At 59.5% G+C, this 26,189-nt stretch overlaps 1 protein-coding gene across 29 annotated transcripts in view; it reads right to left on the bottom strand.

Moving 5' to 3' along the window:
• Positions 1 to 26,189, bottom strand: part of NCOR2 (nuclear receptor corepressor 2) — a 215,164-nt gene that overhangs the window by 46,036 nt on the left and 142,939 nt on the right. For 28 of the 29 annotated variants that reach the window (XM_032471271.1, XM_032471265.1, XM_032471262.1 and 25 more), the window contains 5 exons: positions 23,855 to 23,976; positions 22,303 to 22,475; positions 20,343 to 20,405; positions 8,355 to 8,497; positions 920 to 1,067 (listed from right to left, as the gene is read on the bottom strand). In XM_032471271.1, coding sequence (XP_032327162.1) covers positions 920 to 1,067; positions 8,355 to 8,497; positions 20,343 to 20,405; positions 22,303 to 22,475; positions 23,855 to 23,976 — 649 coding nt within the window. The remainder of the gene's footprint in view (positions 1 to 919; positions 1,068 to 8,354; positions 8,498 to 20,342; positions 20,406 to 22,302; positions 22,476 to 23,854; positions 23,977 to 26,189) is intronic. The other variant, XM_032471260.1, reaches the window with a different exon arrangement.

The following is a 26,189-nucleotide window of genomic DNA, read 5'->3' as shown; positions in this document are numbered from 1 at the left end:
AGCTCTGGCCAGGAAGACGGCAGAAGGCAAGGCAGAGACGTTCGGCTAAGCACAGACTGGAGTGTTCAGGGGCGTCATGCCGGGGGCAGGTGCAGACCAGGGAAAAGGGAGAGGGGTGGGGGCCAAAGGCAGACTAATTATTGACCAGGAGCGCAAGCCTGGTGTGGGGCAGCCTGGTGTCCTTCCCGAGTCCACGCTCACTACACAGCGAGTGCTTTATATGGGGGCTGGGCCCTGAAGTCAGGGACCATCTCTGCGGTCAAACTCCTCCTGGTGAGCAGTGGCCAAAACCGCCAGTGCAATTCCGGTGACTGATTTTCACTCATGCCTCAGCAGCCCTCGCCTGGTGGGAGAATTCATCCAAGATCCAGGCAGACGACGCATCTGTGTGAAACCTGGAGGGGCCCCGAGCCTCAGGGCCCCCGGAGAGAAACCTGGGGCCCATGTAATTCCTCATCCAGGCGGGAAACTTGGGAATCAGATGAAGCGCGATGATACTTTGGGATGTTTATCGACCAACAGTATTGGTTCTACTTACACTGGCTGCCTTGTAAAGTAATCATAAATAGCTCAGGTCAAAACGCTATTTTGAAGAACAATTTCTTTTTTTCTAAAATGGGACACCAGGTGTGCTGGCAAGACAGGCGCCACTCGGGCTAGATGTGTCCTGAATGCATATGGTCACCAAGCACGAGACTGAACGCACGGGGGATCAGGACGACTGAATGGCCAAGTGTCTGGCAGGCACAGAGAGGCCGATGGCCATCACTTGTTGCCACCATCACTGTTGTCACCACAATCACCATCACCATCATCGCCATGCTCACCATCACCATCTCCTGGCATCATGACCATCTTCACTAACATCATCCCCATCCCCGTCCAGCAACCCCTCGGGGCAGTCCAGGCCCACCCTCACCTTCTGCCTCCTCCGCCATCTCCTCCTCGTTCCCGCTCACGCCCGACGCCTCCATCTCCTCATCCTCCACCACGGGCGGGAAGGCGGCCTCCTCGCTGGCAGCGGCCGGGGCTTTCTTCTTCTTCCTCCGTGCGTTCCTCTCCTTCTCCTAGGGGAAGGGACAGCGGTGGGTCAGGGCCAGGGCTGTCAACCCAGGGACTCCCCGTGCCTCAGGCCTGCACAGCCGCGAGGGACAATGATCCCAGCCACGTGGCCCCGAGGTCACCTCTGCCCCTTTGTGCAGCCAGACCTGCCAGTGGCTATTTTTACCCAGAGCTTCATTCTTCCATCATGTCCCAGATACACCTGGGGAGCAGCCAGGCCTATAGGCTGCCCGGACATCCTTCCAAAACAGGTGAGGAATTTCTATCTCTGCCTGGAAGCCCCCCATGATTACTCCAGCCCCACTGACTGTCCTCGCCGGAGCAGTGACCACACCACCTAGAGGACACCGTGCCAGGCCCAGTCAGTACATTGGAGCGAATGACTGAGTGAAGCTTTTCTTTGTAGTCTCATCTGCCCCAGCTGAGCCCCGGGGGGACAGGCTAGCTTGGGCAGCTCATCACTTCACTCCAGTAGTCTTTCTAGGGCACCTCTCGTGTGCCAGGCACCGCACCAGGGGCCGAGAACACACAGTGAACAAGGCAGACAGGGTCTCTGCCCCACAGGCTGTCTATTTGGGGAGATGGGTAACCAACACATCAACTACAAAGAAGAAAGACTCCAAGGTGGGGACAGGGTTGCAGAGGGGGACAGACAGGGTGGGGCAAGAGCTTCTCAGAGGAGGTGACATCTGAGCCGAAGGCCTGGGTTGGGAGAAAAAGCTGGCAGGCAAGGCTCTGGATCAGAGTGGTCCAGGTGGAGGGAACTGCAAGTACAGAGGCCTGGAGGTGGAACCAGCTGGGTTTGTTCGAGGAACAGAAAGGAGGCCCTCACTGAGCAGCCTTTCACTTCCTCCCACACTGTGCCCCAAACCCCAGAAGCCCAGCTCCCCATGCATGGAGCCAGGCACCCACCCCAGCTTGGGCACAAACGTAACTCCTCCGTAACAGCTCCCAACTTTGCCCCTCACAGAGCCAGGCGCTCTAGGAGGGCATCTCTTGATTACCATATTGAGCCAAATGGAGGCTCAGAAAGTGTTTGTTGATTGACTTACTGAGTAACTGAATGAGCAGCATCTGGGGCTTGAATGCACAGTCGGCAGAGGTAGGGTACAAGTGGAGGCAGTGTGCTGGGGGGGGTCTCAGGTGACCAGGGACCCTCAGGGAAGTGGACTGGCCCCTAAGAGGGGACCCACCCCAATAGAGCTGGTGTGACAGGAGGAGTCACAACCTGAGCCCTTCGGGGTCTCTGAGGAAGGAGATGGGACCTACAACACTCCTGGACACATCAACAGCTCTCACTGAAGCCCACTACACAGGGTGGACTAGTGTCCTCCCAGAATTCATGTCCACCTGCACCTCAGAAGGTGACCTTATTTGGAAATGAGCTCTTTGCAGATGTAATTAGGTATGATGAGGTCATATAACATTAGGGTGGACCCTAAATCCAATGTAACTGGTGTTCTTAGAAGAAAAGGGAAATTTGGACAGAAAACGCCCAGGGGGGTGATGCATCCATAAGCCAAGGCATGTCGAGGACTGCGGCCACCACCAGAAGCTGGGAGGGCAGGGCAGACCACCCCCCGAAGCCTTTAGGAGGAGCACAGCCCTGCCCACACCTTTATTTCAAACTTCCAGCCCCTAGGATTGCAAGAGGATAAATTTCTATTATTTTAAGCCACCCAGTTTGTGGCACCTTGCTGCAGGAAACAGGAAACTAAAGCACCTCCCCTCTGCCAATCCCCCAGCCCCTGTGTGTGTGAAAACGCACACAGCCCACTCTCAGGGCAAATGCCCTGTCACCTCCAGGCGCCAGCAGGCCCTGCTCAGCCAGCCCTGCACCGTGCAGGGCTGGGAACAGACCTGGGGGATCCCGAATCCCCAGATCCTGGGAATGGGGTTACTTCCTGTCCTGTCTTCTTCCTGAGCAAACGAGGGGTCCTCGGAGCGCGGCTGCTCCAAATTCAGGGAGGAGAAGGGAAGTGTCCTGTTTGCCCGTTAGTCACAGTTTCCGTCACCAGCACTCAGCCAGGCCACAGCCCCACCCTGCCGAGTGTCCACCGGGCCGCTGCAGGAACGCCCAGCTCCGCCGTACGCACATCCCCAGGCGCAGACCTGCCCCACACCCTGAGATTCTCTCTCGGAGGTGCAAGAAAGTTGTGGGACGTGCGGGTTCTGTAGGTGCGGCCGAGGGCTCCCTTCTTCCCCAATCTATTTTTAGCAGATGGAGACTCACTGGAGCATTTGGGGCTGGGGAAGCAGGTGATCAGTTGCCCAGGGATGGGGGGCAGTGCTTGAAGCCTCGCAGGGAACAGGGGCTCCTGTGGGCCTGGCCGGGATGCACATCCTTCTGGGAACCCCAGGCCTCTCTGACCCGGCGGCCCAGGCCATGTTGGGCCAGGCGGGGCGAGTATGTCAACACCGGAGTGCCCCCAGCGCCGGGTCTGAGAGGCTGGGACTTGGGCAGTATCCCAGGATTCATACCAAATCCTTCCACACGCGGCCCCGAGCCCCGGAACTAGGAGGTGTGTGTACAACAGGAGACGCCGGAGACACTGGTGTTAGTAATCACAGCTGAATTTGTTAAGTACCTACTCTGTGCTAAGCATTCTCTACTTATTAATTCACTGGATCAGCACATCTACTCTGCAAATCAGAACATACTGCTCCCCCACTTCAAACTCACCAGGGGTCCCCAGAACCCCTTGATATAAAACCCCAACTCCTCCTCCGTTCACACGGCCCAGCATGACCTAGAGACGGACCCCACCCACCTCTCCAGCTTGCTCATCTCCTTGGTCTGCTACAAACACACTGGCCTTGGGCAAACACACCAATGCCCCGGCCACAGGGCGTCTGCACCGCTTGTGCCTCCGGCTGGACATCCTTCTCCCACATACCATGTGACTCACGTCCTCACCTCGATCAGGGCTGAACTCATACAACACCTCCTCAGAGAGGTCTTCCCTGATTACCCTGCCAGGATCAGCTAATCTTCGGTCCCCATCAATCACTTTGTACTATATCTCTCATCTTGTCTTCACACCACAACCGGAAATTATCTGGGTGTTAATTTGTCTCTCAAACTAGAACTAACTCCTCAATGGCCAGCATCTTCATCTGTCTGTTCTCGGCTGTATTCCCAGCACACCTGGAACAGTGCCTGGCACAACTCTGTAATTACTTTAGGTGCATGAATCCCACAAAGACTTTGGCTCAGAGAGGAAAAGACACTTGCCCAAGATCACACCGCTCGTGAGTCAAGAAGCCCAGACATCAAGGCAGGTCAGGTTCAAGTACTTCCCCGCCTGACCATCTCTCAGCAGCCTCAGATGGACGAGGCAACAGAGGAAAACAAGGCCAGGCGGGGCTGGGCTGAGACTGACGGAGATGGAGAAGCACGGAAGCCGAGCCCCAGGGCCTGGATTCACAGATGGGAGGAAAGGGTAACCTTCGGCCACCAGGAGGGGGAGGGAAAACCTCGGAGAAGCCATGGGTGCCAAATGTTACATAACTCTGGGAGACGCTCCGCCTGCCCACCCGATCTCCCTTCCTGCTGACGTCGCCTGCGGCTGTGCTCAGGCCAGGCCTGGTGCAAGGCAGGAGGGGACTCCCGCTGACCCTCTGCCTTCCCCACTCCTTCCTGCACTGGCCAAGGGTGATACGTCTTTCTGAGCTCCAGGCGGGGCCTGGCCAGCAGCCAGAGGTGGCTGCCACAGCTTCAGGATTCACAAGGACCTGTCTCCCTCCTGGGGACGGCAGGGTGTGGGGCAGATCTTGTGAGGCCTGCTTGCGTTCTCTGGTGACATGGAACTTACCCCCACACCACGGGTGACCACTGTCAAGATGGATGGACCAGGCAGAGCCCCCACATCACTCACCGTGCTTTCTCCGCAGCCTTCAGTGTGAGTCTGCTCTTACGTGGGCAGCAGGGAAGGAGGACCAACCCCACTCTCCCCAACAGCCCTCTTTCATCAACAGGCGATCAGCCCATGTCCAGTAGCACAGGGACAGGCCCATGGAGGGAAGCCGGGCTCCTACAGACCCCGCTCTGGTCTCGCCAGGCTCCGCTGCCCTCACATGAAGAACAGGGGCAATGGTGGCGACCTCAGAGATGTGGAGAGGGACCCACGCCGGCCCTCAGGGTTCCCCTGCTATTCACGCCTCCTCCTTAGGCCGCCAGCGATGCCACCCACCTGCCAGCACGTTCAGGGTCTGGGGACAAGGAGGGCGACTGTCTCTATCAGCTCCCGCTACATTTCACTCCGACCAGCACATCAGCCTAGAGCCCGGCCTCCACTGGGTCGTCCCTCGGCTCACAAGCCTTCAATGGCTCCCGCTGTCCATTAAAGAAAGATCCAGCTCCTAAGGCCGGCAGGAACCCCCACCCACACGTATACCCCGGGGCACCTGCCGCTGCTTCCCTGGCATACAGTAGGTGCTCAATAAAGGCTTGCTGCGTATCCGATGAGGATAACATCCAACACTTACTGAGCATCTATGGAGGGCGGGCCTGGCCCCTTGGGAGCAGGAAAGTCTCACAGCAACCCTGCAGGAGGGCCCAGGTCTTATCTCCACTTACAGAGGCAGCCGAGGCCGGGAAGCGCAGGCAGTGTGGTCAGGAGGCCGCAAAGCTGGGGTGTGAGCCCTCCAGCCCAGAGCCCGACTCCGTACCACCCTGCTAGGCTGCCCCTTTGAATGAATGAATCAATCAATCTCAATCAACTGATCGATCGCTCGGGCAATCCAGGAGCAGACACATTCTATACTCAATTAACAACCAAGGCAGACACGACACCCAGCCACCAGGCGGCCACGGGCACACCACCACTGCCAGCACGGCCGCCACCACCAGTGCCACCGAAACCGTGGCTCTCATTTAGAGGCGTTCGATGTGCGCCAGGCCCGCTTCTAAGCACTTCGCACCCGTTCACTCAGATCATCCCCGCAACAGCCATTTGAGGTAGGCATCATCCCCATTTCATTAGTGGGGAAACTGAGGCACAGAGAGAACAAGGCACTTGCCCGAGGTCACATAGCTAGTAAGTGGCAGAATCTGGATTTGAACCCATATCTCTTAGGCCCAGAGTCCCTGCTATGCCTGTCCCTGCACACACACTATTCAGGTGAGCACCTCAAATGCCCCTGAGAAGAAAAGGGGGTCAGTGGCTTCAAAATAAAACAATAATGATGCTGCTAAGACTACCAGCAGTCAGAGCAGTGAAGCCCCATGGAGCACTCCCCTCGGCAGGCCCTCAGCCCCTTCTTCACCTGAGTTCTCGGGGGAAGCGCTATCATCTCCCCACTTCACAGATGAGGAAACTGAGGCTCATGGGGTAGAGTCATACAAGTGCCAGGTTGTGAAGCTGGGGCTTGACTCCACTTTTGCTCCTGAGCCCAAGCCCCATCATCCACCTTGCTGGGGTCTCTGGTTCTCCAACCCACCTTTTCAAGTTCTGGGGTCCCAAGCAATGCAGTAGGGCCGTGCCCCAAGGAAACCTGGAAAGTGAGGCCGTGGGGCCAGCAGGCTGTGAGAGGAGACACCTGTAACCCAATAGCCTGGGCAAAGCGGGCTGGTGTGTGGGCACCGACTGGGCAGGGAATGGGAGGAGGAGAAGGGGAGAGGCAGGGAGGATGAGGTCAGGGGGAGGAGGGGAGGGAGCAGGAAGATCTTTATTTCCCTTGGGCAATGCTCACTGCCAGTTAATCCTGAGCTGGCATATACAGGCCAACATCCCACCCCCTCAACCACCACTGCCACCGAGCTGGACCCTCTCCGTGCTAGGAGATTTCAGCAGGTGTTAAAGACAGGTGCTCCTCACCCCCAGCCCTCACTGAGTCTTCCTCCCTGCAGAAACCAGAGTCCTGGAAAATCTAGAAAACAGCACAGCTCCTTGTGTACAAGGGAGCACCACCTGACACTCCAGGAGCACCGAGAGCCAACTGAGCAGCCAGGGGGCAGGTGCAGGAGGCGTGGCCCAACCTGACAGGACAGGGGCCTGACCGAACGAAGCCCGAGGGTCGGCCTCAGCTCTGACGACAGGAGCACGGAACAGCGTCCCCCCTCTGGCCTAGAACGCTCAGGGGGCTGCAGAGGGGTGTCCTTGAATTCTGCACAGCACTCAAGGAGAGTTCCAAGAGGGGGATGCTGTCCCTGGTCTGCCCATCCAGCTGTGTGACCTCTCAGCAGCCGGCTCACCCTCTCTGGACCAAGGCAGGCTGCGCAGAGGAGTAATTCAGCCTCCCAGGACAGGCTGCACAGACTTCAAACCCAGTGCAGGCAGCCCGGCTGGGGAGGCCTGGGGGTGGAGCGCTCTGAGTCCCCTCCTGTACCTTCATGTCTGCTGGGAACCACTGCAGCCTACTGACTCAGGTTGTTCCGTCAAACCCCAAGTCAGCTGTTTTGAGCCAGCCGAGCCTCAGTTTCCCCAGATCTGAAATGGTGACAAGGCTAGGCATGTCACAAGTGTGCCCCAAAGTGGGGGAGGGATGGGGGAGGGGGAGAGCGAGAGAAAGAGAAAGAAAGAAGGGAAGGAAGGAAGGAAGGAAGGAAGGAAGGAAGGAAGGAAGAAAGAAAGAAAGAAAGAAAGAAAGAAAGAAAGAAAGAAAGAAAGAAAGAAAGAAAGAAAGAGAGAGAGAGAGAGAAAGAGAGAGAGAAAGGGGCCACTGTCAAATGGCCCTCGCCTCCAGCAACAGCTGCGGAGGAAGCGGCCTCTCCGCCGAGACCATTTACACTCTCAGTGAGGCGAGCCCGCCCCTTCTGTGCTCCTGGGGGAGGGAGAGGTCCGGGCCTCCTCTCAAGTCCCCCGGAGGCCAGGGCTGGGCCGGCTGCTCCCTGACCTGTCCATTCCTCCCCCAGGGGTGGCCCTGCGACTGTGAGTTCAAACAGGGTGGGGGAGGCTCTGACTTCGGGTTCATCTGCCTCTGGGTCTTCATTCCAATGTGCTGACAGCCCCAAATCCCTGGTGAGTCAGTGCCTGACCCACCTCGTTCCTTCCTCCATGCCCCCAGAGGAGTCTGACCGACGAGGGCTGGAGGGGGAGGCGGGGAGGTGGGAGCAGGGGCCGGGCACACAGGGGCATACCTGCCCACCCCGGTACCCAGGAGGGGTGTTTACAGCACAGATCAACCCCAGCAGCCATCCTGTGGGGCCCACTCAAGATGAACCATGAGGGGCTGAGTCCTGGCCTAAGACCCCTCCCCACCTAGGGCTGCCGGGGTGCAGCACCCATGTGGGCCCGCAGGTCGGGCTGGGATGCTCGGAGCGGTGGGGGGAGGGGGCACAAACGACCCACCATCTTCAGCTTGTGCTGCTGCAGGATCTCATCCAGGTTCTGCCTCTTCTTGTAGTTGAAGTAGAAGTTCTTACACTGGGACACCGTCTTGGAGCCCACCATCCGGGCGATGGCCGACCAGTTCCGGCCGTGTTCCAGGAGACCTGTGGGGGAAAGGATGGCAGGTGAGGGGCCGGATAGGCAGAGGGGGCCTGTGCCCGCAGCCTGGAGGGCAAACAGAGCCTCAGGCAGAAAGCAGCCTGCTTCTGGGCCTGAGGCTCACTGCATGAGTCCGAGGCCTCCAGAAAGAGACACGGGGGTGGGAGTCACCAACGTGGGGGGAGCCTGGCCTCTCTAGGCTGCACGGGAAAGGCCTGGGCTCCAGGAACCGGAGGAGCAGGAGGGCAACTGTCCTGGGTGCACCCCCGCTGAGGCCGCCATCAAGGGTTCTGGGGGCTGGGGGCTGAGGTCCTGGGCCCAGACCCCGCCTGGGGCCCCACCTCCCCTCCTCCCCTCCTCCCCTCCTCCCCTGGCTGTGGTGACCCAGCACCGATGCTTGCTCACAGCTGCAGACGAGGCCTCGGGAGACGGGGCTGTTTCCCGGCCGGGCCAGGGAAAGGAAGCAACGCGTGAGCAGGGGTGGGAGGGTGGAGTCTGGGTGGAGGTGAGCTGGGGCCAGGAGCCTCGGCACCCAGGTTAACCAGGGCACCCCCAGGGCCCAAGGCTCCCCGTGGACACCTGAAGGCCGCTCTGGACTGGGGGCCTCTCCAGGCTGGCTCAGGGTCTGGGAGTGGACTTGCCCCCCCAAATCACAGCCCCCCTGTCTCCGTGAGCTTCTCACACAGACTCCTGACGTGGGGAGAAACCCCCAAGAACTGGCAGACCTCATCCCAAACCCACCTGGGTCAGAGGAAGCTCCCTCCACCCCTACAGACTCAGGCCAGAGCTGCACCTCCAACCCCTGTTCCACCTTCAATGCCGTAAACACCAGGCTCAGCAGAAAAGCAGCCCCCACCCCTCCCCCGGAAGCCGGCCCGTCTCAGCCCATCTGCCCGCAGAGCTCCCGGCACACGCACAGGCCAGCGCCTCTGTTTACTCTATTTACTCCTGCAGCAGGTAGGGCCTGCCTGCTTCCCTAGGGCAGCAGGAAGGACCCAGACTCAGGGGCTGTGGGGCAGGGCCGAGCCCCCAGAGGGCAGCAGGCACGAAGCCTGAGTCACACTGCTGGGAACACAGCAGCCTCTGAGCCCCAGAGCTAGACTTGTAAAGACTAGCGGAAGATTTCCCATAACGGAGTTTGAAAGGCTGCTTTCCTTGCATCAAATCAAGCTGCAAGCAGGGAGGGCTATGACTGATATTTTGCAGAGGTGCAGGAGCCTGAGGGGCTGACAGTTTGCGTGTTGGTTATTTTCTGTCATTCATTCATTCATTCTTTCACCCATCCATCCATCCGTCCATTCAAACAGGAGCTGGTGATTTCCTACATACAAGGCTCTAACAGAAGTAATATAGCAGCACAGAACAACATCAACAAACCACCACGTCACATGGCCAAACGACCTGGAGTTTGCAAAGCCCTTCAAAGACTTTGTTCCCTCTTACCCTTGCTGTGGAGGCCATGGTTGTTTTCCCATCCCCAGGATGGGGGAAACCGAGGCTTGGGGGGTCACAGCAACTCACAAGCTTCTGGGGTGGGCCAAGGGGCCGGGGGGGGCAGGTTTTCTGCTCTCCCACCTCTGGGCCCAGTGGGTGGGGGCGGTGCTGGACTGACAGGCCACCTGCTCCCCTGCAGAGGCCACAGGGCCACGTGGCTCCATGGCAGCTCCTCAGGGTTCCTCAAGGACAGGCACGGAGGGGAGGGCTGGGGCGTGGGATCAAATGTAAACCAGCCCCCTGACCTTTCCCTCCGCCTGCGCCAGCAGCAGCTGCCACTTCCACAGAACCTGGCGGAGGACGACGGGGACGCGCGTTTATTTATATTTCCCCAGCCGGGGCCAAGAGAGCCCAGGCAAACACGTCGGGCCGGAACCCCGGGAGGGAGAGGGCGGGTCTCCCATCTGGGCCTGCTGGGGGAGGGGGTCTGGCGGGGAACGAGGGCCCAGAGGGTGGCTGGACCCCAGGGAGGTTGGCATTTACAAACTCAACACATAAATAAGGAGGTGACTTGGAGTTGGCTGGGGGCTGGGGAATTAACTCCACTCATGGCAGCAGCAGTTGTGGGGGGGGGGGGGCACCCGGCCCTTCCTGAAAGCTGCTGGTGAAGGAGCACAGGACCGAGTTGTCCAGAAGCCCTGCCCAGAACACACTGTGTGGTCTCTGCCATCCCCTCTGCTCTCAGGGCCTCAGTTTCTTTAACTGCTGTGTGAAGGGCTGGGGTGAGCGTCCTAACATCGCACTGGCTAGGGCCCCCGAGGTCGGGGTGACAGCCATGGGCTTCCTTCTGGTTCTAGGAACCCCAGACTAAGGGAGCCGAGCACGGGGAAGTACACTTTAGATCCCACCATGCCTTGGAAACCAGACCCAGCTAAAAGACCCCCCAAGCCTGCCTACCTGGAGAGAACATCTCTGAGCATGCGCCAACCAAGACCCCCAAGACTTGTACCCAGGTGCTCCTTCCTTTCCAGAGAGCCAGAGAGGCAGGGGAAGGGGCACCAAGAAACGGGGGGGGGGATCCCATGGGTGCCGAACTCCGGAGTCCCTGTCACTGTGACCCAAAGTACCCCCGCATCCCCTCCCCGGAGCCACTCACTCACATCCTCTCATCTGCGTTTCCCCCTCGGCCAAGTTTTCCGGAAACATACGGCTTGGAGGATGCTCCAGGGATCGGAGCGGGGAGCAGCGGGCTGGGAGGCGGGAGGCTGGGCGGCCGCGGTGCCGGCTCCGCAAGGCTTCTGGCTGGCGTCTGCTGGCGGATCAGCTCTGCCTCACATCCTCTCGTCCAACGGCGAGGGAGGGAGGGAGGGAGGGAGGGGCCGGTGGTGGGAGGGCGGCAGGCGGAGGCTGGCTCCGAGAAGGGCGGGGAAGCTGCTCCGTGCTGCGCGCCCGTGGTGGCCCAGGGCTCCTCCGGCTCTGCCACCCCTCAGCCGTCACCCCCACTCCCCGCCCCCCGGCAGCTGCAGGCGTGTGAGGTGCCCTTCGAGGTGGAAGCAGGCGGCGGGAAGTTGTTGGCTGTGTGCTCAGTCCCCGTGCCAGGCGTCACCAGAGAGCACAGCGCCCACGGCTCCTCGGGCACCAATGCGCCCAGAGCGGGTGCTCAGCCCTCAGACCCCTGACGCCCCCACTGGGCAGAATCCAAAAACCCCAGCCAGTCGGGCAGCAGTGCCCCAGCAGCCTCACGGCGCGCCCGGGCTCAGCCGATCTTCCTGCTGCCTGACCCGGCGAGACGCGTCAGGGCTGAATGTGACCTCCAGACGGAGGCTCGCGGGAGCGGGCGGGCGGGCGGGGGGGAGCGTGGCAGAAGCCCAGGTTCAGAAGGGGCGGGCCAACTTGGCACTGGCTTCCCCCCTCCCTCTCTCCCCATCCTTGGCGGTGGCGGCGTCAGCAGTGGCAAGAACAGATGAGGGTTCAGAAAAACAGAGCTTCTCCACCCCGGCAGACGGGAGCAAACAGCTTCTTCCGCCGTCATTCTTCTGTGCTGGTTCCACCTGTGGTCTGCCCCCCGCCTGCCCTGCTGCCGCCACAGCGGCCAGGCCCTCCGTGGGGGGCTCTGGAGGCTGGAAGGGGGCTGCGGCTGTGAGTGGGCAGGGCTGGCTTAGTCTTCCAAGAAGCAGCTTAGGATTTGAGGGGACTCTTCCCGGTGCAAATGAGACCCCCAGCCACTAAGGGTAGGGGGAAGGGTTTGTATTCACCAGAGGACCCTCTGCTCCCCGAGGATCTTGGGACTATGGTCTCCTCTTTCCTCCCTCTCTGAGACACCCATGACAATCAGGTCGGCCCACACCCCATACAAACACCTGCTATAGATGCCCCAGGCAGCTCCTAAGAGGTTGAAAGTTAACTGAGTTGAACTTTGGAGCGAGATCCAGGTCACGACCGATTTCTCCAACTCCGGGGTCACTGACCTGCCTGTCCCTTTAGCCCTCAGCCTTTCCATCCTGCCCATGGAAACCCAAGGGACAACAGGCCATAGGTCTCCGAAGCATACCTGTACCCCTGCCTTGGCCTCAGCCCTCTCCTGGATCCCAGGGCACAGAGCCAGGGGAGGGCAACAGAACCCAACCATGTCCGGGAGCTGGGACATCCCGCCTGAGTCCCACGATCTATTCCCTGTAAGGGAGGTCCAAGTGAGCTCTTAAGGATGCCAATCCAATCGTGTCACTCCTTTGCTTCAAATCTTCCAATGATGACCCAAAGCTCTTGGAATAAAATCCAAAGGCCACAGCATGGTGCATGAGGCTCTGCAGAGCCAGTCCCGCCCCCCGTCCAGCCTGCTTCCTACCTCTTCCCTTGCTCACACTCTCCAGCCACTGGGACCTTTTCTGCCCAGCCCTTGGATGTGCCCCAGGACATTCGCACTCACTGTTCCCGCCGCCCTCATGGCTTTTTCACAGATCTGCTTCTGTCCTCCTTCAGCTCTCAGCTGCAAGTGACACCTCCTCCGAGAAGCCTTCCTTGACTGCTCTCTCCCAAGATGTCCTCCCGGCCACCCTGCTGTCACGGGGTTTGGTTATCTCCAGAGCACTTATCACTCCCTTAAATTAGCCCCCAGGCTGCACTGTTTGCTGACCACTGTGTCTCCGCACCCACAACTGCCAGGTGTGCAGGAAGCGCTTGACAAACGAACAAACACCCGGGGTGTCTAGGTTTGGGGGCTTTCTGGGTAGCCCCCAGCCATCTCTGCTGCCTCTCTGGGGCTCCCGGTTAGGAGCTCCAAAGACAGGAGGGGGCTGAGCTGAGGGGGACTCAAACCCTCCCCAGACGAGACAGGAGGGAGTGCCCACCTCTCACACCAGGGGCATGCCCACACACATTCTGTGCCAGCACTCCAGACAGCAGATTCTGCCAGCATCCCCTGTGGTCTGGATTCCCCAACCCCACTTCTAATGTCTAAGCAAAGAGCTCTGTTCTGAAGCGTCGGGAGGCAGGAACTAGGAAGTGAAACTGACCAAGACAGGAAGTCGAGCCAGGAGATCTGAGTCACGGACTCACTCAGAACACAAACGAGGCAGAAGAGCAGCGGGTGGCCACGGGGCGGCAGTGAGAGGGCTCTCACCCCTGGGGTCTGCAAGCCTGCACCGACAGCCAGCCCCGCCCCACCACTGGCAGGCTCTGACGTCCTGGGGGCGGGGGAGTCCTTGCAGCACCTGCAGGCACCACACTGCCATCCATCTGCGACCTGGGAATGGCACAGCTGCTCCCTCTGGAACCCAGCATCCCCCTAGGAAACACTCGCTCCCCACCACCCCAGCCAGCCCCGTCTGACCCTGAAGCTTTCTGCTCCCTCCCTGAAGAGGCACAGGCAGGCTGCCCGCAAGAGGGGCACATCTCCATCCCTCCCGCTAAATGCCATTTTCCAAGAGAAACTCCAGTCTGCAAAACAAGATTTTCTGCCTAAAACCCTGTCAAAAGAGAGGGGACAAGTCCAGCAGACTCAGTCCTGAGTCATGCCACTTCCTTATTCCAGAAACCCAAGCCCTGGGCAAGTCTGACACGGACTCAGCCCCTAGGTTGGTGATCCTGCTGGGAGTCTACTGTGCATCTGAGCTTCCAAAACTCCCGCCAGGCCCCGAGGGGATTCAGCCAGACAACATCACACCTGAACTTGGACACACCTACCTTTTCTTTCCGTCTCTTTTCAAAATTTGCCTCAGCTTCAGCGATTATATCTGCAAACCATAGGGAGGATGTGATTTCCCAGTACATAAGCAAATACACACTTATTAAGATGAACAAAAAAACCAGGTTTGCACGACCCACCATCCTACCACTTTTGGAAAACGCCGCCTTACGCGTTCGATGTCAGGTTTTCTCATAGAGCACAGCCAAGCGGTTCACTCCTGGGGCCGAGTGGCTCCACATTATTTGCTGCGCAAGCCCCAGCTCATCACTCAGCCCCCTCATCTGCAAAGCAGAAGGCGTGTGTGTGCACGTACATGTGTGCACACACGTGTGTTCACAAATATGGAAAACTCGCCTCAAGGATCCCTTGGGAGGATTACGTAAGCTCATTCACGCAAAGTGCGGGAACCAGCAAGCACCTGCCAGGTGGTAACGGGCATCATCATGACTGTGTAGCCTGCCACGTGTCTCCCTCCCCTACGCGAACGCCCGTGTGTGGCTTTTGCTCCGGGGAGTGCCAGTGGGCTGGGAGAGGCCTGACTTCACCTTCAAAGCTGCTGGTAAGGAACAAGAGAGGGGTCTGGAGCCCGCCTTGGCTGTCCCCTGGGTTCATGCAGAAATCCCAGCTCTCTCCGACTTCTGCTTCCCATCACAGCAGCCTATGTCCCACATGCCAAAAGCATCCAGGGCGTGGGGCAGTGCACCGAAGATGAAGCTCAGCAGTCCCTCTCCAGCCGAGGTGGCGACACTCCCCACTGAAACTGGCGCTGGGACACCGCACGGTCCCTTCTGACAGCCTTTAACGCCACCCCATGCCTGTCCATCAACTGTCCCCACTCCAAGCGTTGGCCCTGTCTCCTGTGGGACGCTCACTGATGTCAATACTCCGAAGTGACCCTGAACCACAGTGTGTCAGCGGCCAACCCCGTGCACTAACCATGGCACCACACTGCCTGCCGTGAGCCCTGGCGGGTGTGTACGCTGCTGTTCAGACTAAGCACACAGGTCACCGCTCTTCCGTGGTCCCTGCAGTGAGGGTGGTGTGCGGCTCTGATGATGGACATGTGGATGGGGAGGCCCTGCATTTCCAACCTCTGTGGCTGGAGCCTCACACCTCCCCTCCCCGAGCCTCAGCCTCTCCATCCGTGAAAACTAATTAAACCAGCCAGTGTGCACAAGCCCTGCGGAGGCGCAGAGCCGTTAGTGGTTTCTCCTTCACTCCCCGAGAAAGGGGGCGAGTCCCATGGACAGAGTCAGGCTGGAGTTACCGCGGGGGAGTTCTGGGGTCCACCTGGCCTGCACCTGGCCCGATGGACCTTACGTGAGGCCTCAAGGCCTGGCCCCTGCAGCACCCTCTCCCTCTCCACCAGGCAGGCCACTGGAGGCCAGGGAGGGGCTGGTGGTGCGGAGCTGGGCCAGTGCCTATTTCTAGTCTGGAATGGTGTGCCTGGGGGCTTCCCTGCCCCACCACAGCTGGCACCCTGTCTACCAGAGAAAGGGGCTGGGGACCAGGAAGAGTCGCCAGCAGAGCCCTGGGCCTCCCACACAGCTGGGTCAAGACTGTGAGCCAGTCCAGGCTGACCTTTCCCAGGGGAACCAGAGCCTCAAGTTCCAGCCTAGTGGCGCTGAGCCCGAAGGCAGGCAGCCAACTCCCCAGGGCTGCCCAGCACACGCTCAGCCCCCACTCGGTGTGAGCCCCAGGGCAGGCAGCCCTGACTCCATGCACATAAGAAGAGCAGGTGCCCACCTGCCTACCTGGAGCCCTGCCACTCTCCTGACCCCCGTTCCACCCTTCCCTATGTAATGGCCCTCCCCATGCTCTTACAGTAATAGCCAAACTGGTAAGGCTGGGGGACGGCCCTCCCAATGGCCTCTCCACCCCTCACCTCTCTCCCCTTCGCTGAGTTTCAACCAGTTCTTGCTTGACCACGCTGCCCCTGCTACAGTGCCTTTGCATGTGCCACTCCTTTGCTGGGGTGCCCCTCCCTCCCTCATTATCTGATTAACAGCAGCCAGGCCTGTGGACTCACCTCACACCAGCCCCATCCCACCCTGTCACTAGAGTGCCTGGACTCAAATCCCAGCCCCACCGATTAAAAGCTGTGTGACCTTGGGCAGCTCACATACCCTCTCTGGATTTCAGTTTCATCATCTGGATACAGAAACTAGTAATAGCATCTGCCTCACAAGGTTGGTGGGGATGATGTGACTCAAAACACACGAAGCCTTTGGCAGAACCTGGCACCCAGGGGTACTAATAATAGTATTACTTACTATTATTTTGTGCTTTGGGTGTCAGCCCAAGGGCCTTCCCCCCGCGCTGTGAAACCTCTTCCAAGTGTCACTTTGCACCTGCCTAGCAGGTCACTCACCTCCAACCCACCCCCAGCAGCACAGGTAGGGGGTCGAGGCTCTGAGAGGTACAGCCACCTGCTCAGCGTCACACACTCATAAGGGCCAGAGCCGCGACTCAAACCCAGGGAGAAAGGCTCCACAGTCTGCGTGCGGAACTGCAAGCTGCCACTTCTGAGCACCTACTGTATACGCACAAATATGGCTCATGCCACCCTCACAACGCCCCTTGGCGACGGCACTTCGGGGGACGAGGGAAAATGGGGCCGAGACAGGGCCAGGCCAGGCCAGAGTCGCAAGCCTGAAGAGCTGGTTCTCATGACAAACAGTGATGGGGACTCAGTGCCGAAGACATCACGCTTCCAAACTCTTTCACGGAAACCCCAGAAATGTGACTGTACTGGATACATGGTGTCATCCCCCCCCCCCAATTTCATGTCCGCCCACCTGTAACCTGTGAATGTGACCTTATTTGGAAAAAGAGTCTTTACAGATGTGATCAACTTGAGATGAGGTCACACTGGATTAGGGTGGATCCTCATAAGAGGAGGAAAATTTGGACAGAGATGCGCAGAGGGAAGACAGCCATGTGAAAACGATGACAGAGATTGGAATGTCTACCAGTTAAGGAACGCCGAGGATGGCCAGCAGAAACCCCAGAGGCCAGAAGAGCAAAGGCAGGGCCCTCCCCTAGAGCCCTCAGAGATAGCACAGCCCTGCGACGTCTTCATGCCAGACTTAAGACAGACTTAACGGCCTCCAGGACTGTGAGCGAAAACACTTCTGTCGTTTTCAAGCCACCTACGTTTGTACTTTGTTACGGCAGCCCCAGGAAACTAACACAGAGGTGATACTCTAATTCCCATGGTACAGATGAAGCAACTGAGGCACAGAGAGGTAGACTGGCTTGCCTGAGGTCTCAGAGATAAAAGGTCCAGAGTCTGAGGTCTGCTTTCTCTCTGGGGATTGGGGATGCTCTGCGGTTCAATCCTACAAGGCCTGGCTGCTGGAAGTCTTCCAGGATGCTCAGGGCAGGCAAGTGGTCCCAAGTCTCTGGGGATATCTGCCTGCTCACCTCCCAAGCTCCCTGAGGGAGAGACCACGGCTGGCCTGTCTTGGGTACCCCTGTCCTGCATGGAGTGAGGCACTAGGTCGATGTAAAGATGGGTAGGAGGACGCGTGGGCGCCATCTGCCTTGGGCACAGCTGGTTCTGGGGTACCGTCCTGGGTTCCTGAGGCTGGGGGCACGAGAACGTTCCTTGCCTCCCATCACTGCCCACTATGGAGAAGTCGCTGGGGGCTACAGGCACCTGCCCCTCTGCCCTGCGCCCCTCCCGCTGACTGGAACACACAGCCATTAGCAGCCACCCTGAGCGGTAATTGTCCAGATTGCTGTAATTCACGGCAGACGAGCACACTGGCGCTCATCACATTATCACAAATGTCACTGAGCAGGGCCTTGGCGCGCTCGGTGCCCAGGGGACTCGCTCGCTCCCGTCTCCGTGGGCAGGACCCGGATGAGCTCACTGCCGCCACTGAAGACCCAACCTTGAGACGGTGGAGCGCACTCCTGTCTCAGCCAGTGAGTCATCCCTGGCCGTCCTCCCAGCCCCCGGGTCTGCCCTTCCCAAAGGGAGAGCTGGGGAGGGCGGCAGCCTCCAACCCAGCCGACTCCCGGTTCCCTGGTAGCAGGGAGGGAGCCGAGGACAGGGCTGCCATGATGACAGAAGACACAGAACAGGCCGGTAGCCCTGCAATGTGTGCATGGAGCCCCCAGCTCCCCTGGTTTGGGGGCCCCTGAGCAGCATCACTCCCAATGGCTGAGATGCCAGGGCCTCGTGTGTGGTTAAAAAACCTGTGCAGCTCTATACAGATGTTCACAGCAGCACTATTCATAGCAGCCAAAAAAAAAAAAAAGGTGGAAACAACCCAAGTGTCCATCAATAGAATGTGGTACGTCCATACGGCGGAGCAACACTCAGCCATGGGCAGGAAGCCCTGCACCCGCCACAGCATGAATAAACCTTGACGGCACCATGCCAAGTGAGGGCAGCCAGACACAGAAGGGCACATACTGTACAATTCAATTCACGCTAAAGTCCAAACCCGGGAAGTCCGTAGAGAAAGAAAGCAGACCGGTGGGTGCTTGGCGGAATGGGGAGTGACTGCTAAAGGCACAGAGTTTCCATCTGGGTGGTGAGAAGTCCTGGGACCAGGCGGTGGTGATGGCTGCACAACACTGAGTTCTGACTGCCACTCAACTGTGCACTTTAAAGCCGTTAAAACGATGGATTTTATGTTATGCATATTTCATCAAAATTAAAGGAGGGGAAAATCACACAATTTCAATAAAGCCTCTTTTGCACCCCACGGCGAACTCCACACCAGAAATGACAGAGTGGACGTGGAAGACAGAAGAACAATGAGGCCCCCTCAGGGGGCGGGCAGCACCCCCTGTGCCCGGGCAGCCAGACGATGCCCACAGGCCCTGAGAGCACGCCTCTGAGCCGCTGAAAATAGGAGCTCGCCTGTGAGAGGAAGGGGGGCAGCTCCTCCCCTCCTGGGAACGGGTGCTGAGGGTCCAGCCGGGCCCTTCCTCCAGGCCTGCCTCACCCGAGGGCTGGGAGCTCGGAGGAAGGTCTGATGCCTCCGAGGGGCAGGGTTCCCAGGCAGGAGCCCCGAGGGGAGTGCCTGGCTCCCAGGTCGGGGGCCTGATGAGGTCTGGGGCTGCCCCTGGTCAGTTTCTGAACACCAGGGCCAGACACTCAGGCCCCTCAGCACCCCATCCAGGGCAGGGGTAGGGGCAGGGCTGGCAGCCCACTGCCCAGGGTCTCAGCCTCTGGGCCCAGCTGTCCTCATATTCAACTGTCCCTGTGCACCCGGGTCCTTCGTTAGAAATGCCATTTGTTCCCTCCCTGAGTCATGACCTGGAGCTCTGGGTGCAAAGAAGCTGTATGTCAGTGGTGGGGCCTCAGCAGGACCTCGGAGGCAAGAGCCGAGAGGCCCAGGTCACCAGCTCCAGGACTTGGGCCATCCTCGGCCTCTGCTCCTCGCTTTGTCCACAAAACGGCCAGAAACAAGACCCACCTCTTAGGGCTGGGGTCAAGATAAACGGGAGCAAGCAGGCAAAAGGTGCTCAGATGCCACCCCAGCCTCAGCCTTCCTGTGGGCGCCGTGCTGGCTGGACGGCCTCTGTGCTGGGCCCGGGGGCGGGGAGGCTGGAGCATTTCCCAGAGGTGGTGGGGGGAGGGGGGTCCACACCGACACAGCCCCAGCATTGCCAGGCCCATTCTCGGGACCCTCAGGGCCTGTCAGCTCTGGCCCCTCTTGGCCCACCCTGATACCCTGCCAATTTCACAGATGGGGACACTAAGGCCCAGAGACAAGTCACTGATCTGGGAAGTCAAGGGCTCAGCCATTCTGGCTCTGATGAACAATGAACATGCCAGTGGCTTCTACAGAGAACGTGGGGTCAGCACCACAGCACAGAACCACTAGCCACCCCTGGAGACGGCACAGCTGAGGGGGACAGCCTGACACCGTAGCCCCACCATGGCAGCCACCAGCAGGCTCTGAACCTCCTCACAAGGCACCCAGGAGCACTGCCACCACTCTGTCTACAAGGCCACAATGTGCTGACCCCAGAGGCCATGGAAGCCATCCGTGGACAACATGGCTACACAGACCCATTTTCTGGAGGACAAAACTGAGGCTCTAAGGAGACATGCCCAATCTGAGAACACCCAGAAGCAGAGCCTGCCCCCGCAGACTACACCACAGCCCTATTTAAGGGCACGTGTGTCCACCTCCTTCGACCACACAAGCCACAGGACCTGGATGTGTGTTGAGGGCGACCAGAGCAGCCAGAAACCCCCTCACCTTTCTTGGCTGTTTCCATCTCTTCTTCGGTCCAGCGAGAACTCTCGTTCATCTCCATGGAAGCTGAAAAGCAAGACAGGTGTGTTGGCAGCAGCCTGGACAGAGACATTTTCTCTGCCTCTGGCTCCTTCAGGGCACCTCCAGGGGTGAGGGGTGTGCAATCACCCTGTTTTACAGATGGGGAAACTGGGGTGGCCCAGGGTCTGGACCGCGCCCACACTACCTCTGCACGCACTTGGCTGGGAAGGGGGTGGCCCACTGGGAGTGTGGTGACGGGGCGGGGGGACATGAGCTCCAAATGGGCAGGGACTTCGGCTGAGCGTGGCCTCCCTGGGGCTGGATGATTCTTTGTCACGGGGCGGCCCCGGGCACTGCAGGAGGTTGAACAGCAACCCCGGCCTCTACCCACCCAATGCCAGGAGCCCCCACTCCAGCTGGGATAATCAGAACTGTTTCCAGACACGGCCACCTGTCCACGATGGCAGACCCCACTCCCAGGGTGATGATTACATTCTGCCCCGACTCATCCGGTTCAGGGACGAGCCTGCTCGTGTTATTTAGAAAGGACGCAGCTGCCTTGGAGTTGGGGGCGGGGGCTGCCCAAGAGTCTGCTGTGGCTGTCTGTGAGCCTCTCCTCCGAGATCCCCTACACATGAGCCCGGGTTCTTTCCTGCAAGACGCTTAAGATCTCGTGAGGCCGGGGGGGAGCATGAGGGATGTCAGCTTCATGGACTCGGTGCCTGGAACAGTGCCAGGCACAGAGTACGCACTTGGTAAAGGCCACTGACCAGTGGAGGAAAGTTTGGGCATCTTCCCTGCTCCCTGCTGCCATGGCCAACTTTCCCCTTCCTTCCCACGGGAGCCCCAGAGGGAGGCTGTGGAGTCTGAGCCTGGGGTGGGGATGCCTGTCAGAGGGCCCGGGGCTGTGTTTTCCACCCCATCGTCCAGCCCCAACATTGGCCCGGGGCCCAGAAGAACTTTCCCAGATGATAGATACACCAGTGCACTTCTTAACGATCCCTCCTGCCCTGGGCCTCCGGGCACCCTGGCACCAAGGGCCAGCCAGTGAAAGCCTACAGGAACCACACGGGATTTGTGGCCAAAGGGCTGGGTTTGAAACCCAATGAACTCCATGACTTTACAGAGGCATCATCCCTTCTCTAAGGCTCAAACAACCCATCTGTGAAATAGGTACAAACAATCCCCCACGGGAAGGGATAGGTGCCTGGCACAAATCCTAGGTGTCGGGGAGGGGCGCCTGTGAGAAATGAAACGTCGCCTCCACCAACTCACTCCCTGGGAAGACATCCAGGTGGCCGGGGCCTCAGCCAGAGCACTCAGGCCACGGACGGGGCTCCCACAGAGGCGGAGGGCAGGCCCCAGGCAGCCAGAATGGTACCGAAAACAGACACATGCCGGCTGCCCCCCTGTGGCTGAACTTGGGAACTGCTACTCAATTCTTCTCCCCTCAGGGCAGGGCATGAGGTCCAGAGCCCCTGGGTGAGCCCCTGCTGAGCAGAGGGAGAAACCAAGGCCCACAGAAGTGAAGGTACAAACCCAGGTGCCTGCAGAGCTGGTGCAGGGCAAGTGGGGACAGCTGGTGCTCAGGCCCTTCTGAAAAGGGGTGGTGGCTACTCAGCACCAAGGGCGCCCTGGCAGAAACACTAATTAAAAACAAAACCAAACTGGCAATCTGGGGTTTCACGTGAACTTTCTGGAATAATCACGGCTGACAGCCAATGAGCCTCTCCCATGCCCCATGCGCTGCTCTAGCCTCTTCCCACACACAAAGTCACCAAAACACTCACTCCATGCTTGCAGGCAACCTGGTGCAGGTGTGGCCAACTGAGGCACAGAAAGGTGAAGGAACTTGCCCCAGGCCACACAGCGAGTTCGCAGCTAGCGCTGGGGTTCTGAGCCCACTGCACCTGAGGGGCCCCTTCCCTGGCCCGAGACTCACCCAGCTCAGCACTCTGCTGCGGGGTGACAGCCTCCTCGCAGTTGGCCTCGTTGGCCATGGAGCGAGTGATGCGGCCTTTGCGTCTCCCCTGGCTGTTGGCGGTTTTGCGGCCTTTGGAGGCCACTGCCTCCTTCTCGTCATTGTCTTCCCCAGAGGTGTCATCTGTCTTCTCCCTAAAGGCCAGAGCGGGGAGACACGGGTGGTTTCACCTGAGCCAGGAACTTAGATGGCAGTTTCAAGAGACCTGCTTTTCCTTAGCAAGGCAAGCGCTGGCCGCTAGCAATTTTGTACTAATCAGGTGATAGGAAAGAGGGGGAACGCTCAGGGTGAGGGCCAGCTGGTAGCAATCTGCAAGCTTCTCTATTCACCAGACGAGGGAGCATGGCTGGCATCCATCTGCGATGCCATCTTACTTCTCAAAAGGGAGGTGGGAGCTGGAAGCTATCACCTATTCTCCTAAGAGGAAGGCGGGCTAGTGGTCAACGGACTGGATGTTTTACTCAGTCAGTGGAGGTCTGGGTTGGTGGCTATCTGCAAAACCATTTTACACACTAAACAGAGAGGCTCTCTGCTCTGTCTGCAAGACTGCTGGATTAATGCATGGGGGTGCAGGCTGGTACAACCTATAGGCCACTGTACTCCCCCAAAAGGAGACATTCCCCACAGGGCCCTATAAAGGACACTAACTGTGCTTTTGGTATTATCCTGGGCCCTTGTGTCTTGCAGAAAAAGCAAGAGGAAAGCTTCCTGCCGGTCTCATGCAGGCCGAGCCAGGTGTGTGGGGAGCATGTGAACTCAATACTCAGGGCTGGGACTTTCTCAGAAGCCGGCTCAGGAGTTTACTGTGGGCCCGCTCAGATTTATCACCTCCGCCTTCCATTCATCTTCCTGAAGGCCCTCGCAGGAGCGCCTGGGAGACAGTGGGTAACGAAGCCAGATGTTCTCTGAAGCCACATTCCTGAGCGCATTCCAGGTACCTGGCGCTAAGCTGCGCCCCCCCCCCCCCAGGAGTGAATCTCCAACTGGCGGGCTCCCGACGCCCCTGGCAGGCACGGGAGGCTGTCAGGGCCCCCGAGGCGAGGCTGTGCCTTGATCTGCAAGAACTCACACTGACAGCGATGTAAGGTGAGGGCTGCTGCCTGCCTGCACACCTAGTCCTTCCATGAGTGAGGGCCTGATCCCCTCCCCCCAGCATCTCGGGAGACTTGGCCGAGGAGGGGGAGGAGAAGAGGAGGCAGAGAGTTCCAAAGTCATTGCCTGGATTTATTAGCTCGGGAGTAGAGCTCAAATGAGCTATCAGTCTCGAAGGTCTCCAGAGGCTTTGAGAAAGAAAGGGCGGGCGGGCGAGAAGGGGGAGAGGGCGGGCTTCCGGAAGGGGGGCTGCCGGGGACAGGCAGAGTAGAAGGTGCCTCCCTTCCCGGCAGGCGATCTGGAGACAGCAGATCGCCACGTCCGCGCACAGCTCTACAGCGGGGCACCCACGGGGGCCGCGGTTCAGGCCGAGTACAGACCACGGCCCCGCCACCCAGGGGCGCGGCCGGACTGGCCTTACTTGATCAGCTCCTCCTTGTCATTCTCCACGTCCGGCTTCTCCTCCTCCTTCTCCACCTCCTTCTCCTTCTCCTTCTCCTCCTTCTCCTCCTGGGTGCTGCGGGGCATCTGCTGCTGCTGCTGCTGGGTCCCGGGGGGGGGGGGCGGGGGGGGGGAAACAGTGAGGCAGGTGAGTCTCTGCGCCTGGGCTGAGCGAGCTGGGCGACGAGGGGAAGCACAATGGAGTCGAGCCCAGAAGAGGAAGAGGCCGCAGACAGAGGCTGCTGCAAGGAGTGGGGGCTCAGAACCCAGGGCCCACCTGGCGTGAGCTGGGCAGAAACCACCACAGCCCGGGGTACTAGGGAGGCAAAGGCACAGGTGAGTGACAAAGTGCTGGCATCAGACGCCTGGCCTCCACCTGGTGAATGTGTGACTCTGGACGAAGGTCTTAACCTCTCTGAGCTCTGCTTCTTTCCCTTGAAAGCAGGGGTATTTGCCATGCCTACACCTCAGCCAGTGGCGAGGAGGCTGAAATGACAGAATCCATACAGAGCTGGCATCTGGCACCAGTACTTAAGGGGCTAGGCGGTGCAGAAGCCACCAACACAGGAGGGAGGGCCCCTGGTCAGCCTGGTCAGGCAAGAGCAGGGGGCACTGGGAAATCTGGTGTCAAACCCTGATGCCCAGGCCCGCCCCGCCCTGACAGAGCTCAGGCCATTCCTTGAAGCCTCAGTCTCCACGTCTGTAAAATGGGCAGATGAAAGGATGGTCCCAGGTCCCCGGGCCACTTGAGGGTGGTTGCTGCTATGATGAGGGCCCACTTCTGCTGCTGCGCACCAGGTCTCCCTCTCAGGTTGGCCCTCGGAGGGGAAGAGAGCAGGCCCGCTTGACAGAGGAGATCGAAGGGGCCCCAGGGCAACACCGGCCTCTCCGGTGGCCTCTTCCCTTCATCCCCCCACCCCACCCAAGCGCCCGAGGCACTCCGAGCCCTGCCCCTGCCCTCACCACGCCAGGGGAGGAAGGAGGACCACCTTCCCACACCGCCGCCCAACTTCCTTTCCGTCCCACCTGATTTCTTTTAAAGCACACACCGATTCTCTTGGCCACCCCAAAGTCCTCCCTGCGAGCAGCTGTCAGACCAGACCTTCTTTCCATCCCACTGAGCCAAGTGAAACGAAAACAAACCCGCTGAAAAGCCCTTCAGCGTGTGCTGAGGGGCACGGCCACACCAACCTTCAAATCAAGGGGAAACCCGAGCAGACGGAGATGGGCGGGGGCGGGGAGGGGAGCTCCGAGGGTTCCCTTTCTCCCCATCTTTCCTCTGCACCAGAACACATACCCGTCCGCCGCACACGCTGCTCTGGCCTGCAACCCCACCCCAGACCCTCTCTGTAGCTTTAACGTATGATTTATGATGTGGCTGAGCACAGGGACCAGCTGCAGGCGTTCCACGGACGCCGGGACACAGGGCCAGCGTCTGCATGTTCACAGGGAACCGTGGGCTCTCAGGCTATAGCAGTGTCCACCCCAGAATCCCCTGGCTCAGGTCTGTCCCCGCTTCCCCAAGAACCTCCCTCTGCTCTGTAAGAGGCGGGGCATGGGGGCAGAACAGCCTCCCTCCACCCCTACTACATTGCTGTCAATTCCCGACGGGCAGCCCAGTGTCCTTGAACTAGCCTGTCCCTTGCCACCACCCTGAACCCTGAGCCACTACAGCATAACCTTTCAACAGCCTTCCGCCTCCCCCTCACTCCGCCGCACTATCAGAAGCCTCTTCTGGAGCTGGCCCTGCAGACAGGGGCCAGGGCAGAGAAGCTGAGTAGGGATCGGGGACCAGAACCCAGTGCGGGGGGAGATGGCATGGCAGACTGGGGAGGGGTCCCCCCGCCCCGTGGGTGGCTCGGCATGGCTGCCGTCACCACCTGCGAGACCTCCCCGGCTTCCGCACACCCAGGACTGGGCGGGGAAGGACGGGGACTTCCCAACCGCAGGACGCTGGACGTCTCCTGAGACCACCTTCTGTGCCATGTCTGTGCCAAGAACCCTCAACTGGGCTGCAGCTTCACTCTGAAGCTTTGTCCGCGGTCCCTCCTAGCAGCTGACTCCAGGCAACCCTCCTGGGACACCTGTCATTGTCCCCTGGCTCTAGGCTGGTGGGGTCTCAGGTCCCCTGGAGTCTCACCCTTGGCCCACAAAGCCGGCCCTGGCTGCCCCAGGCACAGCCAGCAGATGCGGATCCCCACCCGCTGACACAGGCAGCAGCCCTGGCCCTGCGCTAACACGGCGTGACTAACCGGGGCTGATGCCCAGGGAGCCTGCACCTGCGCCCTCCTGCCCAGGGCCCTCCACTGCAGCCC

Source organism: Camelus ferus, chromosome 32 (genome assembly GCF_009834535.1).
Source record: "Camelus ferus isolate YT-003-E chromosome 32, BCGSAC_Cfer_1.0, whole genome shotgun sequence".
In the NCBI taxonomy this organism is placed as follows: domain Eukaryota; kingdom Metazoa; phylum Chordata; class Mammalia; order Artiodactyla; family Camelidae; genus Camelus; species Camelus ferus.
The sequence above is the reverse complement of the archived record's forward strand: the minus strand, read 5'-3'. Positions and strand labels throughout refer to the sequence as shown.